The 18,982-nt window shown below is 42.9% G+C and overlaps 1 protein-coding gene across 1 annotated transcript in view; it reads right to left on the bottom strand.

Moving 5' to 3' along the window:
* The window catches only part of FAM20C (FAM20C golgi associated secretory pathway kinase), a 207,611-nt gene that overhangs the window by 140,986 nt on the left and 47,643 nt on the right, over positions 1-18,982 (bottom strand). Inside the window, exon 3 of the mRNA XM_073543096.1 lies at positions 5,078-5,156. Within this exon, the coding sequence (XP_073399197.1) occupies positions 5,078-5,156 (79 nt within the window). The remainder of the gene's footprint in view (positions 1-5,077; positions 5,157-18,982) is intronic.

The raw sequence follows: 18,982 nt of genomic DNA, 5'->3' as shown, positions 1-18,982 counted from the left end.
TTGTGTCCAGCCTGGAAATTGCAACCTGATTGCTCTTAAGTTTTGCACAAATTGTTCTTGTGCCATCTGAGATGAGGGACGGGATAAGAACGCTCAGCACGCTATTAAATATTAGCGACGCATCTCACGGGTGGGCAAATTATAATTATTTTTCAACTAGAAGTCAGCAAAATACTTACTACGCATAATACCTACATCCATTCCCTTTACCAGACTAATGATTCTATACCATTTCACTGCATTCTTTGCAGGTTTTCATGTCATAAAACTGTGATTTGAGATTCATTTGTAAACCAGTGGTATCTACTAATAGAAACCATTGCGGATTGCTGCCTAGGAAAACTACGAGTATTTAAATCAACCATGCAGAATGCGTATCAGAAACAAGATAATGAAATGAGATTTTCAGACAGCGGGGGAAAAATAAAACACAACACATCACTAAAATTTGTAAGGAGGCCCAGTGAGAATAGCTTATCTCTTCTGTCGTGGGCTGGCAATGGGAATGCGCTTGCATATTGACTTCCATGCACAATGGATTGAAAAACTTTCCAAAAGTCGATCATTTTGTCTAAGGCTTAGGACCAGTATTCAGATAACAGGAAATAATATTACTGGACTTTTAGGGAAATTACTTGTAACTCAGTAGTTATAACTAAATCCCAAACGAGCGGCACGGTGGCTCACCATTGACAACGTCTGCAAGGAGTTTGTATGTTCTCCTCGTTTTTCCGTGGGTTTCTTTCAGGTTCTCCGGTTACTTCCCAAATTCCAAAGACATACTGATAGGGAATGTAGATTGTGAGCCCCAATGGGGAAAGTGATGTCTAAAAAGCGTATATTGGCTATGCCATGTGAGCCCTATACCTAAGATAGAAGTGAGCCAAAGTTGATGGTTTATCCTTTAACCTCCCAACCTCATATAGGGTCCAACAGTAGGCCACAGAATTGGAAAGGATTGTACTTAAATGGGGTCCCAAAGGAAAAAGATGCCAGAAGACAAGTCAATGATCTTAGAAATTGTAGGTCAGGAACCAGTCAAAAATTTAGCATTTTGGCCAATGAGTCCAGTGGTTGCACCTTGCAATGCCAATGAGAAGATCTAAGAAGATACACAGTACTGATATGGCATCTAGGATATACTTTCATACCCAAGAACCTCTGTTGATGTCTAGCTTGCAAAATTGGCCAGATAAAATCAATACAATAGGCAATTATGTATAGAGAGAGGGAGAGGACTAACTAGACCTTAAGGCTTGAGGTATTGTATCCGATAGGCCGGACTACAGCTTTTGCACCAGAATCTTTAACTGGCAGGACCAATTCTGTGGTTATTCTTCCATGATTCCCATCTAGCCATATATATGTTCATTGCAGGCCCAATGGATGAAACTAAATACTACAAGGAATCATTGAGTAGTAGCTATAAGCCAATATATTCTATGTTTATGGGATCATACTCAGGGTTCACATACATTCCACCAGAAATGATCTGATTTCATGGTAGAGCTAGCATAGCAGGAAGTCAGAATTAAAATAATAGATCCCTGTGAGGAAGAGGAATACTCAAGACGATTCACTCGAGAGCACTGGAAGGGAGAAGAAGCATGGATAGGCTACATCTATTACCGGCACTGCACTTCACTATGGATGATTGTGAAAATATGTGTCTCTCATAGGAATCAATTATAACTATTCTAAAGGATGACTTGGGTCAGAAGAATGTCATGGATGTACGGCCCGATCATAAATAATACTCTTACAATACAAACACTATTCCAAATATCATTCAGGTAGCCAGTAGCGTCATATTGATAGCCAACAGCTACTAAAAGGGCGAGTCCCATCTTCATAGATGATCACCGCTAGATAGTGACTGTAAAAACAAGCACATTTGCCATTTACGTTTTTTTTAAATTTGCAGACGTTTTCGAGATATTAACAATTTTCTTTTCTTTTGTTTACAGCTTGTTGCCTAGGAGACTGACCACCACAGCTGTGTTGCTTGTAAACACTACGATGAACCTGGCCGGGATTAGGAGATTCAAGTGATTTCCGGCGATCCCAGTTGGCTTTGAAGCAGTGCTTACAAACCCAATACAGAAGAGCTGGTAAGCGCTGTGCATTTTCCGCCACCGTTATTAAATGGCAGTGACAGTCGGTCTCCTAGGCAACGAACTGCATACACAAGGAAAGAAAATTGTCAATATCTCGAGAATGGATAAGGCCGGTTTCACATTTGCGCTTCAGGGCGCAGCGACGGCCTGCGCACGGCCGCCGTTAAGCCCCGCCCCCTGCCGCGCCTTCGCCGGTAGCTCCGCCTCCGGGCGCATGACGCTGCATGTGTCATGCGTCCCCTATTTTTATCACTGAGGACGCAGGCCGTGCGTAGTATGCGTTTGGCGGCGCCTGCATCCTTTTGACGGTGCGCCGAGTGCAACCAAATTGCAACAGGTTGCGTTTGGCGCTGGTCGGCGCACCGTCAAAAGGACGCAGGCGCCGCAAAAACGCATACTGCGCTGCGTCCTCAGTGATAAAGATAGGGGACGCATGACGCATGCAGCGTCATGCGCCCGGAGGCGGAGCTACCGGCGGAGGCGTGGCAGGAGGCGAGGCTTAGCGGCGGCCGTGCGCAGGCCGTCGCTGCACCCTGAAGCGCAAATGTGAAACTGGCCTTAAAATGTTAATAAACGGTAAATTACAAAAGTGCTAATTTTTACATGCATTATCCAAAAACGCACATTTATAAATGTGGGAATAAACCTTTAAAGGGCATGTCTATTAGGCCAGGATCACACATGCAAGAAACTCGGGCGAGTCATGCGTCTTAATACCCTACACTGCCGCCGGCACTCGGGAGCGGAGTGTGCGGCCGTATACCTATACATGAAGCCGCATGCTCCGCTCCCGAGTGCCGCCGGCAGTGCCGGGTATTAAGATGCGAGACTCGTCTGAGTTTCTCGCATGTGTGATCCCGGCCTAACATAGAGTCACTGATTTGACCTACAACAAATCTTTTTGTTCTTAATTCTGTGGCAACTATACCTTGAACTAAAGTCCTGTGTAATGTGAGACTGGTCGCTAGGGATTTTCTGCTTAGCAACCCATTGTTGATAGGCAGTATCTCATTAGCAACCAGACGATCAGATTACCACTAGGACAAGGACGGGTAATAATAACAGACGTAACTGAATTATTCAGTATTAATAGGCCTTTCCGATGCCACCGAACAGGTGGAACACAGTATCGCCATGGCCTGCAGCTGAGGATCTCACAGGAAGCTGTGAAGAGCCGCATCCATAAACACGTTCACGACTTTCCATGCCAAGGACCTTAGAGATATACTAAACAAAAATGCCCAGGGCACTAGAATGTGGAAGCAAAGCTTAAGAAACGTCTTCTGAACTTCCCGTGAACCAGTAATCCAAGAAGCCGGAGTGTAAATATACATCTAAGAGCACGTACTCTCCAGCACCCAATGGCACCATTATAATTCAGAGGATGGAATGATTTCATCCTACTGATTGGAGCCCAGGAGCTTTGAGTTACACTTCTTCTTCTCTTAAAGGGGATATCCACTTCATCCTTTTTTTTAAATAAAATGTGTTGAAGATATAATTTTGTGACAATCACTAATATACAAGTACGGTATAACACGTTCTCCTCCTACACCTGTTAATACACTCGTTTTCTGTGCTCAAAATGGCCTCTGATGGAGGAGCATGTGATCAGATCTGTCCATAAGCCTCCTCCAATTGGAAAACAGCTTTCTTATGCGGAACGTTTTTCAATTGGAGGAGGTCGGGTCACATGCTCCTCCATTAGCGGCCATTATGCAGTTTGTGAGAAAGGCTGCACTAACAAGTGGATGCCAAAAAAGGAGACTCTGTAATACTTATATATTAGGAAATTCCCCCCAAATCATGTCCTCAACGCATTTGTCAAAACAACGATAGATGGGACAACGCCTTTAAAAGATTTGTTTCATGAGATGAGGCAATCACTTTAGCTTATAATACTCACATTATTCCGCTACTGCAATACAGGGTGGGCCATTTATATGGATACACCTAAATAAAATGGGAATGGTTTGTGGCACATTAGTATACGGGAGGGGGGAAACTTTTCAAGATGGGTGGTGACCGCGGCGGCCATTTTGAAGTTGGCCATTTTGGATCCAACTTTATTTTTTTCCCAATGGGAAGAGGGTCATGTGACACATCAAGCTTATTGAGAATTTCACAAGAAAAACAATGGTGTGCTTGGTTTTAACGTAACTTTATTCTTTCATAAGTTATTTACAAGTTTATGACCACTTATAAAATGTGTTCAAAGTGCTGCCCATTGTGTTGGATTGTCAATGCAACCCTCTTCTCCCACTCTTGAAACACTGATAGCAACACCGCAGAAGAAATGATAGTCTAAGGGGGTTAGATTCCTTGTAGGAATGCTCGGACTTGACACCCGTAATGCGGTGGTGCACCATCTTGCTGGAAAATCTCAGGGAACGTGCCATCTTCAGTGCATAAAGAGGGCAACACATCATCATGTAGCAATTTCAGATATTCAGTGGCATTGAGGTTTCCATTGATGAAGAATGGCCCCACTATCTTTCTACCCCATATACCACACCATACCATCAATTGTGGGTGTCAGGTCTGAGCATTCCTACATGACCAGTTTCCTGGAAAGTGGATTGGTCGTCGTGGGCCACTTGAATGGCCACCAAGGTCTCCCGATCTCACCCCCTTAGACTTTTATCTTTGAGGTCATCTGAAGGCAATTGTCTATGCTGTGAAGATACGAGATGTGCAGCATCTGAAACAACGGATACTGGAAGCCTGTGCTAGCATTTCTTCTGCGGTGTTGCTATCAGTGTGTCAAGAGTGGGAGAAGAGGGTTGCATTGACAATCCAACACAATGGGCAGCACTTTGAACACATTTTTATAAGTGGTCATAAACTTGTACAAGGCTTCTGTAATTTGTATACCCTTTTTGAGGGCTATATCCCACTAGTGGATATGAGGACCAAAAATTCAGAGGTATATCACTACAACAAAAAAGTTCTTTACTTACTTCATCGGCTTGAAAAGTGCTTGTCCGTAATTTTGGAATGTCAGAATGAGCTTGAGTTGGGTACCTCCAGATTTCATTGCTAGAAAACAAAAGAAAAATGAAATTATTCTTATTTATTTTCATCACTCAAAGTATTGCGACATCCTAGTTGACTGCCAAGAGCTTCATTAGATGAGAAGACCCAGCCATTGACAGACTCACAGCCTTATCCGGTAGGCTGTTGAACCCACTGAGGACGCTTCAGTCGGTAATGTTTGTAGACAACTAAGGTGCAGGACCCATCTTAGGGGTGCATGACTGCTCACATCTCCTGTGAACATTCAAGATAGCTCCATAGCTTTGGGACCAGATGACTCAGAAAATCCTTAGGCAAGTATGGTTTTGACAACATATGGATTGACGCAACGGCATAATAGGTTGGTCTTGATGGACCTGTTTTCTTCAACTTTCTCAACTATCTATCTATGTAACCACGAACAGCTATAGACTTGTATATTAAAGGGGTATTCCCATCACCACCCTGGAGATCCCTTCCGACTCTAACATTCTATGATTCTATGATATCTCATTGCTCACATTTATGCCTAATGTCTTCAACACAAGCTAACGTTATATTGCAGACCATGGATTGGATCGGGCCTCCATCGTTTACTAAGCAGCACATTACAAGCCTCCCGTAATGTCATGTTTCCAGACACTTCTCATGTCGAATTACCCAGGCCGCGTTACACATGAAAAGCACACTTTGATTTCCAGCTAAAACATGCCTTGTACTAAGTCTAACCTGCTGACTTCGCCAGCTGATTTTCTTGAAAAGTGGTGTTTATTCTTACAAAAACTATCATTACCGATGATTGCGTAGCTTAAAACATAATTATCCGGTTTCATATGCAGAATGCGTTCCTCGAACAAGTGTCGTTCCAGCAATCATTGTCTCTCCCAGGTCTGGTGGATCTAACGATACATGGATAAGCCAAGTAATAGATAGTGTTCTTCTTGAAAATACTAGTTAAACGTGCCTTTTAAATGAAATGTGTCATCACTTACTCTTTAAATTAGTTTTTTTAATGTCCAACATTTTTTTTTTTTTTATATTTTAGTTATTTTTTTTCCATTAAAAATTGTGCACTCCTCACACAGGACACCTGGGATATCTTAGACTTTTCAGCAGTTTCATTACCATCAGAGGCTGGATTGCAATGATAACAAACACCACTATACACAGCTGATAACACAGGATATATATATATATACTGTATGTGTGTATATATACATATATATATATATATATATATATATATATATATATAGACACACACTAGAGTTTGACTTTTTAACCCTTTTTTGCAAATTCTTTTCAGCATTTGCAATATCCTTTGCAAAATCTCATCTATTCAACCAATAAGTCCCTAACGGAAGCCTAATTTCCAACTCCTGTATCCGATGCAAAACCTATAACAGGGTCATCATCCATTTGGGTTATCTTAGACTCATACTCCTTGTTCTTTATTGTAGACTTTTCAGCAGTTTCATTATCATCAGAGGCACGAATTGCAATGATAGTTAACATCACTATACACAGCTTTTTTTTGCTAAATCTTTTCAACATTTTTCAATATCCTTTGCAAAATCTCAACTATTCAACCAATAAGTCTGTAATGAAAGTCTAATTTCCAACTCCTGGGTCTAATGCAAAATCTATAACAGGGACATCAACTTGAAATGTGCCATTTATTATACCAGCGCCTTGCTATTTGGCAGAACTGCCTTTAAAGCCCCCTAATACACAAGGGACAAGATGCAATTGATATTATTAAGCCCGGTATGCTCCTCGTGTCTTATTATTGCTCCATCTATGAAGTCTGCAAGAGATCTGAAGGGTAATGGCGGACCTTGTTCTCCTCTCAGGTTTGGTCGGATGTGGAAATAGATATTACCTATTTCTATTGTTAAGAGTTTGCATTCTCCTCAGGAGGAATATGTTCTTAAAGAGAATTGGACGCAGGAGAACAACCTTATTTAATCTTGACATATGTTCTTCTGTGACTCTGAAGCTTTGGCGCTTGCTGACTTTTGGCACTCGTCTGGAGGAAGCAATCGCTAGACTTTTGGCACCAGGTACTGTATTCAAATGAGAGTTCTTACATGAATAATGTATGGATTTGATCTTCCTCACGGCATCGGGGAACAACCCAAAACGTCTGTGCAAAAAAAAAATTGAGGCCGTAGAAGGTTGGCAGAAGGAGTTTCATATTTGCATTCCGGGTACTCATCTGTCCACACTTACCTTTCTGCAAATATTGTGTAGAGTCCAGTTTTTGCTATGATGCATGTTCAATGTCTATTGGTAACAGGCTGCAGATTGCATAACTATTAGAGATGAGCGAACCCAAACTGGAAAGTTCGGGGTTCGTACCGGACACCTAGTGTCCGGTGCTGAACTCTGATCATGAACACGTCGATTTTAGTGTTCGCATAGAGAGAGAGAACTCTGCTTCCTTTTTCAGCACCCTAGCCCTCACTACAACCATTTTACAGCCCCAAAGTTTGGCTTCCCATTAACTTCTATGGGGTTCAGGCTCGAGTTCAAGTTTGGGTAGAGTTCCAGTACCCGAACATAACTTTGGACTAAAGTTCGGTGGAACCAGAAGAGCCTGAACTATGGGTCTGCTCATCCCTCATGACTACCACTGGTTGGCCACACATATATAGACACATATAGCATCAGAGAATCAAAACTTATGTTTTTTTAAACACATTTTGCAAATTGAAGTAACTAGTTGTTTCACAGAGATGACACAGGCATAGGAGCTGTACCTGTGCCGTCTACCTCTGCGCATGTCCTCGATAGCCGGGAGCTGGCTGATCTCCTGCTGTCTGTGCAGGCAACAAAGCAGCCCTGTAAACCCTCAGATGCCACTCTGAATAGTAACAGTTGCTTGTGAGGAGTTTGTCAGAGGGAGATCTCTTCCTCTGTCAGCCTATCACTGTCAGCAGCCATTGACACCCTGCGATTGCACTAGGAAATCAGGGTGTCAATGGTTGCTAACAATGGCTTTTGAGCCTATCATAAACCTCGACCTATCAGAACACGCCAAAGGTGGGGTCTTTGCAGACCGCAGCACGTCAGTTTCCCTTGCGGAGACGCGAGTCTTAAAAAGAGAAATTATACCTATACAATGTATTGGACGCAGAGAATCCGCACGGTTCAGTGATCACATCTGGAGTCACCTGCGTTCAGTAGACGGCGGCACTTTGGGCGCAGCGAACATAGAGCTGCCATTTCTGGATCGTCTGCACATACCGATACCCTAAGGATTCTCAGGTGCCAGCACCGGGAGAAGACGGCCATGAGACCGCAAGTATGTCATTTGTATACTACAGTTCACATTTCAACTAGTCATGTCTGGCCTTGCTCAATTCACTTGTATTAAGCAAGTCTGCACACGTCTAGTCGGTATTAAGCAAGTCTGCACACGTCTAGTCAGCATGTGTCTACCTGTATGAAAATCGCACGTGCCTGCCCCCTCCCGGTGCCGGAGAATCCTGACAGCATGAACACTGTGAAGATTCACAAGTCTGCAGCCACAAAGAGTGACTGCAGATTTGAGTCCCAAGTCTGGACAACTCCTTTAATTCTTTATCTGAACAGCACAGTGAAAAGCATAAAATTAATAATGCAAAAAACAAAACAAAACAAAAACAGTGGCAGTTTTGTTTCTATTCCTACCAATAAAGAGTTAACAAAAGATTGCGAATTAGTCACGTGTATCCCAAAATTATTCCACTGGCAAATATAACTCATCCCGAAAAAATCAAGCCCTTTTACGACTATATCGCCGAAAGATAAAAAAAACTACAGCTCCCACTACATGACAACCCAGTCCTATTTCCACGGACTCGGAGAATGATGAAGATGGAGACATTTTTCTCCTCATCCGAGAGAATTGGCACACACTCTGATCACACTCTGAAAAAACTGTTAGAGTTTGATCAGAATTTCATTTTCATAATTGACCAGATTGTCTCGGATGAGAGAATCCATGACCCTCTGACCCTAGCCGTAGAACGAGAATTCTTTTATGAACTCTACAGGAATTAGAACATCACAATATAGTGTCCAGAACTAGAATTTTACATATGATTGGATGTAACACTAACCAATCAAATCACAGATCCAACAAAATGTGTTTAAAGGGGTTGAATAGGTCATCAATATCATATTAGTGGATGGTCTGACAGCTGCCATCTCCACCGATCATCTGATGCCTCCACTGTGCAGAGCTCATTCTTGGGTACTACAGCTCAACTCCCATAGAACCTCCACTCCCCGCATGCAATACCTGGTAATAGCTGATCTATGGAGTTGTCGGACCCCCACTGATCTGATATTTATTACCTAACCAAAAAATAGGTCATAAATATAGTTAAACAAAAATATTTTCAGACCCTGGTCCGTTGGCCACATCAGTAGTCTACAGCCACTGGACCAGAGAACTACGAACCTCCTACTATCTTAGCCTCTTCTGATTAGTAGGACCAGCGATGTCATTACGATGCACGCGTGACGTCTTGAGGGTCTACTAATCAGAAGAAGTGCCGAGGATGCCATAGGTAGTAGTAGTGCTCTGTTCTTGTGACCACCAAGGTACCTAACTTGACTTTTCATTTTTTTCTGGACAGACAATATTTCTTTTATGAACACATTGGTAAACCACAATAAATCATTATGACTGTAAGTGATTCATGTCCACAGCCCAGAAATCTGATATGAAGACATCAGCTGCATTTACTGGAAACTGTAAAATGATGATAATTACAGTCTAAATAATCTGTATAAGATTCCTCAGCTTCAAAAATATCTCAGATGCCTTCATTTTTTTTTTACATACAGGTCAAAAAAGTGTCCTATTTTTACAGCCTGTCTTGGAATTACTGGAAGGTTTGCAACCCTGGTGGCCACGGTGTACTGACGTGGCCACAGAACCAGGGTCCTACGAACAGTTTTTGGGATTTTACAAAAAAACAAAACATGTATCTGTAATGTAAGAACTAGCAGGCAGGTAATTGAAACTTACCTGCCTGATGTGCACGGCGCAGTTGTTCCCTGGCACAGAGAGGTCATTGACCATTCCTGCCCGGGACTCAGCTGCCTCTGTGGGGCGGGACTTCCAAGGTCATTCTGATTGACAGCTGACTCCCCAGTTAGGCAGTGGGGATCCAGCTGTCAATCAGAATAACCTCAGAAGTCAACAGAGTGAAGCAGAAAAGAAGCTTCCGCTCTGTAGACGTCACGTCAGCAGAGGCTTATGAATCTTCGGCAGGAGTGGTCTGTGACCGCTCTGTGTCGGGGAAGAAATGGCGCCGGATACAACAGGCAGGTAAATAGCAACTACCTTCCTGTTAGTGTTTAGGCACATTTTTTGTTTTTTGTAAAGTTCCGTATACCCCTTTAACTCTATTGATGACCTATTCTTTGGTTGGGTCAAAAATATCAGATCGGTGGAGAAAATTTAAATATTATGAATATAGATTCAATGTTCTACAAGACAGGACCTAAAACTAATGCAATGTACTGTACAGTATATTGGGTTAAAGCTTCTTGTTGTATGATTGACTGCCTGAAGCAAGGAACCAAACCTTCAGCACGTCAGCCGCTGTTGACCTCAATTTCCCATAATGCTCAACCAGCTATGAAGTCGAGAGCTAAATGCCATTCTTCGTCTAAACATTTTTGGCAGCATTATGTTGTCTTACTACTTTTTTTTTCCCCAAGTAAACTCAATCTATCAATTTGTCGTCTGCAAGAATTTAGATACTGTATCTACCTTTTCCCTGGGCTTCTATCCCAAGAAGAATGGACTGCAGGGCCTATGACTAGTAATATAGGCTTTCTTCCACTGAAATCTGGCCGCTTTAATTACTGATTCGTTATGGACTGGTCTCCTGTGGATCGCTGCTTCTATTGACCTATGTCTTCAATTAAATTTTCCAGAATCTCCTCATAGGAAAAGAGGAAATAATTAGAAAATGAAGGCCATTTAGGTGTCTTGTAGGAGATGTAACGGGGAGATGTTAGTGCTGCGGTGGGAGGGTTGTACTTCGGTGATCTTGCTTATTTTCAGACTTCCCAGTTGAGTGAACTCGATAATGAGTGACCCTTAGGCCAACTGCAAAAAGGGAAATACTAGAAGCGTTCTAACCTGCAGGAAGCGGAGGAGCACACGTCTGGAAAGGAACGCACCTCCAGGTCACATAAGTGGGATTAATCAATTTAACGACGACAGGGAACACGCAAAGTCCATGATCAAGATGGTTAATATGGCTGCATCATTAATATTTCATCCGCTAAGTCATGAAGAACCACCGTTGTGTTCATACTATAGTCTGCCATGTCATAATTTGGGGACACTGGGTGGACTGGGGCAGAAATTAGGGGATCCAGGAGCTTAGAGGACACTGATGATGATGATGATTGTGATCATAATAATGATGAGGAACATTTATATGAAGAGTTAATAAAATGAATGATTGATAATGATGTTGAATGATGATTGGGCGAAATGGATGGTGACGATGACGATAATATTGATGATGGACTGCCGACAATAAAGGATGTGGATGAAAATTGCAGGGGATGATTAACGATGAGGAGGATGAGTTGATTGTGTTATAGACGATGATTATGAATTGTCTATAATGATTGTGATAAATTGATAGTAATGATAATGCTTTGGGTAGATGATGGTGATGGATGGGTGATGATCGTAAATGACGATGAGGAGGATCATGAAATGAGGACTGTGATGAATAGGTGACGATGATGAGTTGAGGGTAATAATGATTGGGATTTATGATTTCTTGATACCGATATGCCATTGTATGAGAATCGTAATAAATGGATGATGACGATGATATTGATGACGAGTTTATAACAATAACGAGGATGATGAATTAATAGTGATATAGGTGGTGGTGATGATGATGAGTTGACACTAATGATGACTATAATTTGTTGACTATGATCATAATATTCCTTAGGCAATCAACTAGATGACTTTTTTAATGCAGTCAAGGCAAAACGTTTCGGCCACATTTGGCCTTTATCAATTACAGACTGAAAGGAGTGAAAAAGTATTCGTGGGAATCCTGTGCATATAGATGGGGCACATATAGGTATTGTTACTTAGCAGTATATGGGGTGCTTTTGGGGAAAGACCTCGGTGGTCAGGAAACCAAGAGGCATGAATATCTGCACGTGCCTGGAAAAGGAAGCGGTATCCACCGCTTGTCAGCTCCAAGTCTGATTGACAAATTTTGTGACTTTACCGCTCCAAATAAAATGTGAAGGGGAATATATAGGCAATACTAAAATCTAATAAGTAATAAAGAGGGCTCCCTCCCTATTATCGTAGACATGAAAGGGTCCTCTGCTCCCCATATAGTCCTACAGAAAAAAAGGAGTCAAGGTGACCAAACAATGATGGCAGCTATCCCCATGTGGTCCGCACAGAATGGCGTGGCGGGCCGCAGGTTAGGCATCACTGGTGTAGATGTAAGTGATCTTAATGATGAGGAGGAGGATGATGATGATGATGATGATGATGATGATGATGATGATGAATATGGGGTTAATAAAAAAAGTATTATGATGATTGCGATGAATGATTATGATAATATGACAGTGATAATGATTATGGACTGTTGATCGTGATCATAATATTCAATTGACTGACATTGATTGTGAAAAATTGATAGTTATGATGATGATTAATTGATAGAGAGGATGACGAACTGATGAGGAGATCATCATCGTCATTAACACATTTCCACCATCATGAGTGATGTTGACGAAATGTCATCGATTTACGAGGATATTGATCAACTTCATCAGTTTCTCATCTCTTCATTACAAATGTATCACAATCCACTTAATTATCCGATGGATCATCACTCTCATCGTCACTTTCTTAAATTTTGCATGATGAGGATTTGGATGATCCGTGGTCATGATGACGAGGAGGGTGTAATTATATAACTAAAGTACATTAATAAATTATATCAATCCCTTTTTGATGCTTATTTTTGTCCGCTTTTATTTAGAGGAAGGAAAAGACCGACCCCTTTAAGCTAAAGATAAAAAGTTGCCTATTCATGCCGCAGCATTTCATGCGATTTGGCATGTATGTTGTAATTTGTAAAAACCGTCGACATATATGAGGAACAACATATTTTTTTTATTATTATTATACTTCCTAGAAAAGAAAGTGAAAATTTTGTGCCGCTGTCATACAAGAGTATCAATTTCCGCTGTCTTCTAAGTGTGACATTGATGTCTATGGAGCGTGACATTGAAGTTGTTAAAGGCCAGGGAGAGACGGAAGCTTTGGACGCATAATGATATGTGACATCTAAAGGTGTGAGTCTGTTCCACCACAGCCTGTGGTCATGCATTAAATTACACGAGAAGAAGCTAAATGGGGAGTTAACAGGCGGGAACGTTGGTGGATAACACTATGGAATAAGACTGATCCGGACCCTGGCGCTAGTTTCTGAGTTTTTGTAAAAAGTTCCATGTAGGTAATTTTCTGCTCGTAAGATACTTGCCCGTGGTGTACTTTTTTTCTCTTCAAGGTGACATGACTATCTGGAAGCCTTAAATTATGGAGCACCTCCGTTGGCTGTAACAGAACAGGACGGTTGCTTTTCTCACCTGACTTTTGATCGCCTGGAATGATTTATCACTTCTGGAGAAAGGACGTAAAAGTCAGCTAGATAAAAAATACAATCTGTGATGTGGAGGTGACGGTTTGACACTTTCAGCACCTCCTACGTAAAATCTTCCATATACAGAGCTGATGAAGCTTCAGCTCTTTACGAGACACTGGCGTGTAACATGTCGGACCTGTCATAATTTGCTTCCTTGAGTATCCTGGAAACTTTTCTAAGTAGTTCTGAAAGATCAGTACCTTACTTGTCACTACCTCATAAGAGTTAAATGGCCTAGAAGTCTTCCTATGGAAACTTATTACACTGCCCGAAGAGGAACAGTACCCACCAGACCTCCGTCAGAAGCATCTCACCCAGCCAAGCACTTCCTACTCCACCATGTTTCCCAAAGGACATTAAGCCTGTAATTCCATCTAAAATAACTCCAGAAACCTCCCGTTATGTCCTTTCACCAATCCAAGTTGTACCCTATTCTGCATTATTGAAGGTGTAAGAACCTAAAATCAGCTATTTGTGGATGGTTGTCTTTTTCCTTTGAAGAAGACTCTTGTAAAAAAGCTCTGAGCCACAGTGAATAAAAATAAACACATTTTTGGGGAGCTTCTTTTTATCCAATAGTTCATGTGTTTCCAATGGGGAGAGTGGAGTAGGCTGTTTTCAGAAACTTCTAGAAGCAGCCTCTCTCTTCTGGGAATAAAAAGATTGGGCATCAAAACTCAATACGACAGATCTTTTTTCGATTGTGTCAAGGGAGAGTCAGTAGGCTTCTGTACAAGTTTGGGCTCATTCAGAAGTCCGATTTTCGTGTGGGAGTGTTATCCATGGTTTTCACAGATAGCATTCGCACCGGTGATAACTAGGGGCCAGTCACATATCCAGGATTTTCCATGGACCAAGCATTCTGCAGAAAATTGCCAGAGACATCTGATTTTGATTAAAGTAATTGCAATGCAAGCCTATGGCTCTGTGAAAAAAGTGGACCGCAATCGAATGATATCAGAGTGTGGTCCCATTTTCACAGAATGGCACATAGCAGAAGCTTTTTTTTTTCAAGAAAAACTGATGACACTCGGACCACGCTCTGATTTAACTCTGATCCAGCTCTGAACTAGCTCTGATCTGACTCTGATTCAGCTCTGATCCAACTCTAATCTAACTCTCAACCAGCTCGGATCCAACTCTGATCCAGCTCTGGACTAGCTCTGATCCAACTCTGATCCAACTCTGATCCAACTCTGATCCAACTCTGATCCAACTCTGATCCAACTCTAATCTAACTCTGATCCAACTCTGATTCAGCTCTGATTCAGCTCTGATCCAACTCAGATCCAACTCAGATCCAACTCAGATCCAACTCAGATCCAACTCAGATTCAGCTCTGTTCCAACTCTAATCTGAATCTGATCCAGCTCTGATCCAACTCTGATCCAGCTCAGATCCAACTCTGATCCAGCTCAGATCCAACTCTGATCCAGCTCTGATCTAACTTTGATCCAACTCTGATCCAGTTCTGATTCTGCTCTGATCCAGTTCTGATTCAGCTCTGATCCAACTCTGATCCAGCACCGATTCAGCTCTGATCCAACTCTGATCCAACTCTGATCCAACTCTGATATAGCTCAGATCCAGCTCAGATCCAACTCAGATGCAACTCTGATCAAGTCTGATTTCAGCTCTGACCAAACTCTGATCCAGCTCTGATCCAACTCTGATCTAACTCTGACTCAACTCTGAACCGACTCAACTCTGAACCAACTCCTCTATCCGTCTTTCTCGAGAGTGAGAAAATCTAATCTAACATCTGAATGAGCCCTTCAGATGTTTGATTTGGCCAAAATTGGCAGTTTTGGTCAACTATAACCTGAATAAGACCTTAATTGTGATCATACTGATCTAATTTATGAATACAAGGGAACTGCTTTTACAGATACAATATTGTAGAAGAGTTCTCAAATGTGATAACGTTTTTCAGCTCTGAAACTCCTGCCCTAGCAGTAGGTACACCTCATCCAAAACACCTATTAAATACGTTGGGTAATAAGTCTTTAACATCTGGCCAAACAGGTTCATTACACCTCTAATCTCCTCGTATACTATGTACAACTTGTTTCTTTGAGCCCAAGGCATTATAATTAGACTAGAATCAGACGAGAAAAACTATTTGTTCTTTCCGGTACGTACTGAAAAGACAGGTATGAAGTTTAGAAAAGTTTACAAAGATCTGCTCAGCGCTGGATACAAGGATCACACAAACACTTCCCTTCTTCTTCTCCAGAATGATACATTCTGCAAGTTCAGCCAAATCCAGTTCATGGAAATAGTGATGTGATTACATAACCAGAAAATAATTATAATCATAATTTTTGCAGCATTTTTTTTATGACTACACGTAGACCAAAAATCACTCGGAGACAGCATATGAGATTACCTTAATAGCAATGTTTTACTTTGCATCGCATTTCCGACCCCCAGAAAATGCCTCCTCTGAGGGTTATTACAGAGAGTAACCAGATTACTGAGTCTCAGGAGATCATTGATTTTTCAGGAATCTGAACCAGTTGCTAAACCCAGAGCAGCCATCAAAATGCTGTTTTTTTGCCCTTGATGATACTCCCTCTGTGGTCGCTGCGAAGCTCCTGATGACCCTTTGGGTATTTATTAGGTGCCAGTCGCTAGAGCAATGAAATCAGTCTCAGTCTATTATGGAGTCTCACTGAGGCTATAGGAAATAGAGACGTTCCTTGGAGATATCTAGAAGTGTCATACAATAATTGAATCAGATACTAGATTGCACACTTAAATAGGAACTGTACCATTAAGAAACTGTGCATAACTTAGTAGTACAAGTGAATATCGGAATCGTAATATTTATAATCAGAGAAATCTGCATATTTCTCCACTTATGAGCCACTTCTTCCCCTCCATTTTGCCTCCTGAACTCACCATCCACTCTGATAAAAACAGCTTAACTTTGTATAACTAAACACAAGACGGACTGACAACACAATGAGATGTCATGCTACATCCGCTATTATACTCTACTAGCTGAAGAACCCGGCACTGCCCAGGCATAGTAACTAACTACGGTTAGTTATAACAAATTTTAGTGATTATATCTATATATATATAAAGCTGAGTGTATAGCCCCGCCCACTCCGCATAGCCACATTCACAATAATATCCCACATCATCCCGTCAGCCAGAGTTACCGGACTACTACCCCTAATATCCCACATCATCCCGTCAGCCAGAGTTACCGGACTACTACCCCTAATATCCCACATCATCCCATCAGTCAGAGCCACCGGACTACTACCCCTAATATCCCACATCATCCCGTCAGCCAGAGCCACCGAACTACTACCCCTAATATCCCACATCATCCCGTCAGCCAGAGCTACCGGACTACTACCACTAATATGCCACATCATCCCATCAGCCAGAGCCACCGGACTACTATCCCTAATATCCCACATCATCCCATCAGTCAGAGCCACCGGACTACTACCCCTAATATCCCACATCATCCCGTCAGCCAGAGCTACTGGACTACTACCACTAATATGCCACATCATCCCGCCAGCCAGAGTTACCGGACTACTACCCCTAATATCCCACATCATCCCGTCAGCCAGAGTTACCGGACTACTACCCCTAATATCCCACATCATCCCGTCAGCCAGAGTTACCGGACTACTACCCCTAATATCCCACATCATCCCGTCAGCCAGAGTTACCGGACTACTACCCCTAATATTCCACATCATCCCGTCAGCCAGAGCTACCGGACTACAACCCCTAATATCCCACATCATCCCGTCAGCCAGAGTTACCGGACTACTACCCCTAATATCCCATATCATCCCGTCAGCCAGAGCTACCGGACTACTACCACTAATATCCCACATCATCCCATCAGCCAGAGCCACCGGACTACTACCACTAATATCCCACATCATCCCATCAGCCAGAGCTACCGGACTACTACCCCTAATATTCCACATCATCCCGTCAGCCAGAGCCACCGGACTACTACCCCTAATATCCCACATCATCCCGTCAGCCAGAGCCACCGCACTACTACCCCTAATATCCCACATCATCCCGTCAGCCAGAGCCACCGGACTACTACCCCTAATATCCCACATCATCCCATCAGACAGAGCCACCGGACTACTATCCCTAATATCCCACATCATCCCGTCAGCCAGAGCCACCGGACTACTACCCCTAATATCCCACATCATCCCGTCAGCCAGAGCCACCGCACTACTACCCCTAATATCCCACATCATCCCGTCAGCCAAAGCCACCGGACTACAATCCCTAATATCCCACATCATCCCATCAGCCAGAGCCACCGGACTACTACCCCTAATATCCCACATCATCCCATCAGCCAGAGCCACCGGACTACTACCACTAATATCCCACATCATCCCGTCAGCCAGAGCCACCGGACTACTACCACTAATATCCCACATCATCCCATCAGCCAGAGCCACCTGACTACTACCACTATTATCCCACATCATCCCGTCAGCCAGAGCCACCGGACTACTACCCCTAATATCCCACATCATCCCATCAGCCAGAGCCACCGGACTACTACCACTAATATCCCACATCATCCCGTCAGCCAGAGCCACCGGACTACTACCCCTAATATCCCACATCATCCCATCAGCCAGAGCCACCGGACTACTACCCCTAATATCCCACATCATCCCGTCAGCCAGAGCCACCGGACTACTACCCCTAATATCCCACATCATCCCGTCAGCCAGAGCCACCGCACTACTACCCCTAATATCCCACATCATCCCGTCAGCCAGAGCCACCGGACTACTACCCCTAATATCCCACATCATCCCATCAGACAGAGCCACCGGACTACTATCCCTAATATCCCACATCATCCCGTCAGCCAAAGCCACCGGACTACTACCCCTAATATCCCACATCATCCCGTCAGCCAGAGCCACCGCACTACTACCCCTAATATCCCACATCATCCCGTCAGCCAAAGCCACCGGACTACAATCCCTAATATCCCACATCATCCCATCAGCCAGAGCCACCGGACTACTACCCCTAATATCCCACATCATCCCGTCAGCCAGAGCCACCGGACTACTACCCCTAATATCCCACATCATCCCATCAGCCAGAGCC

This window comes from Dendrobates tinctorius, unplaced genomic scaffold, assembly GCF_039654945.1.
Source record: "Dendrobates tinctorius isolate UK_male_01 unplaced genomic scaffold, ASM3965494v1 ptg000129l, whole genome shotgun sequence".
Lineage (NCBI taxonomy): Eukaryota > Metazoa > Chordata > Amphibia > Anura > Dendrobatidae > Dendrobates > Dendrobates tinctorius.
Note: the sequence above shows the minus strand (reverse complement) of the source record. Positions and strands in the feature narration are given on the sequence as shown.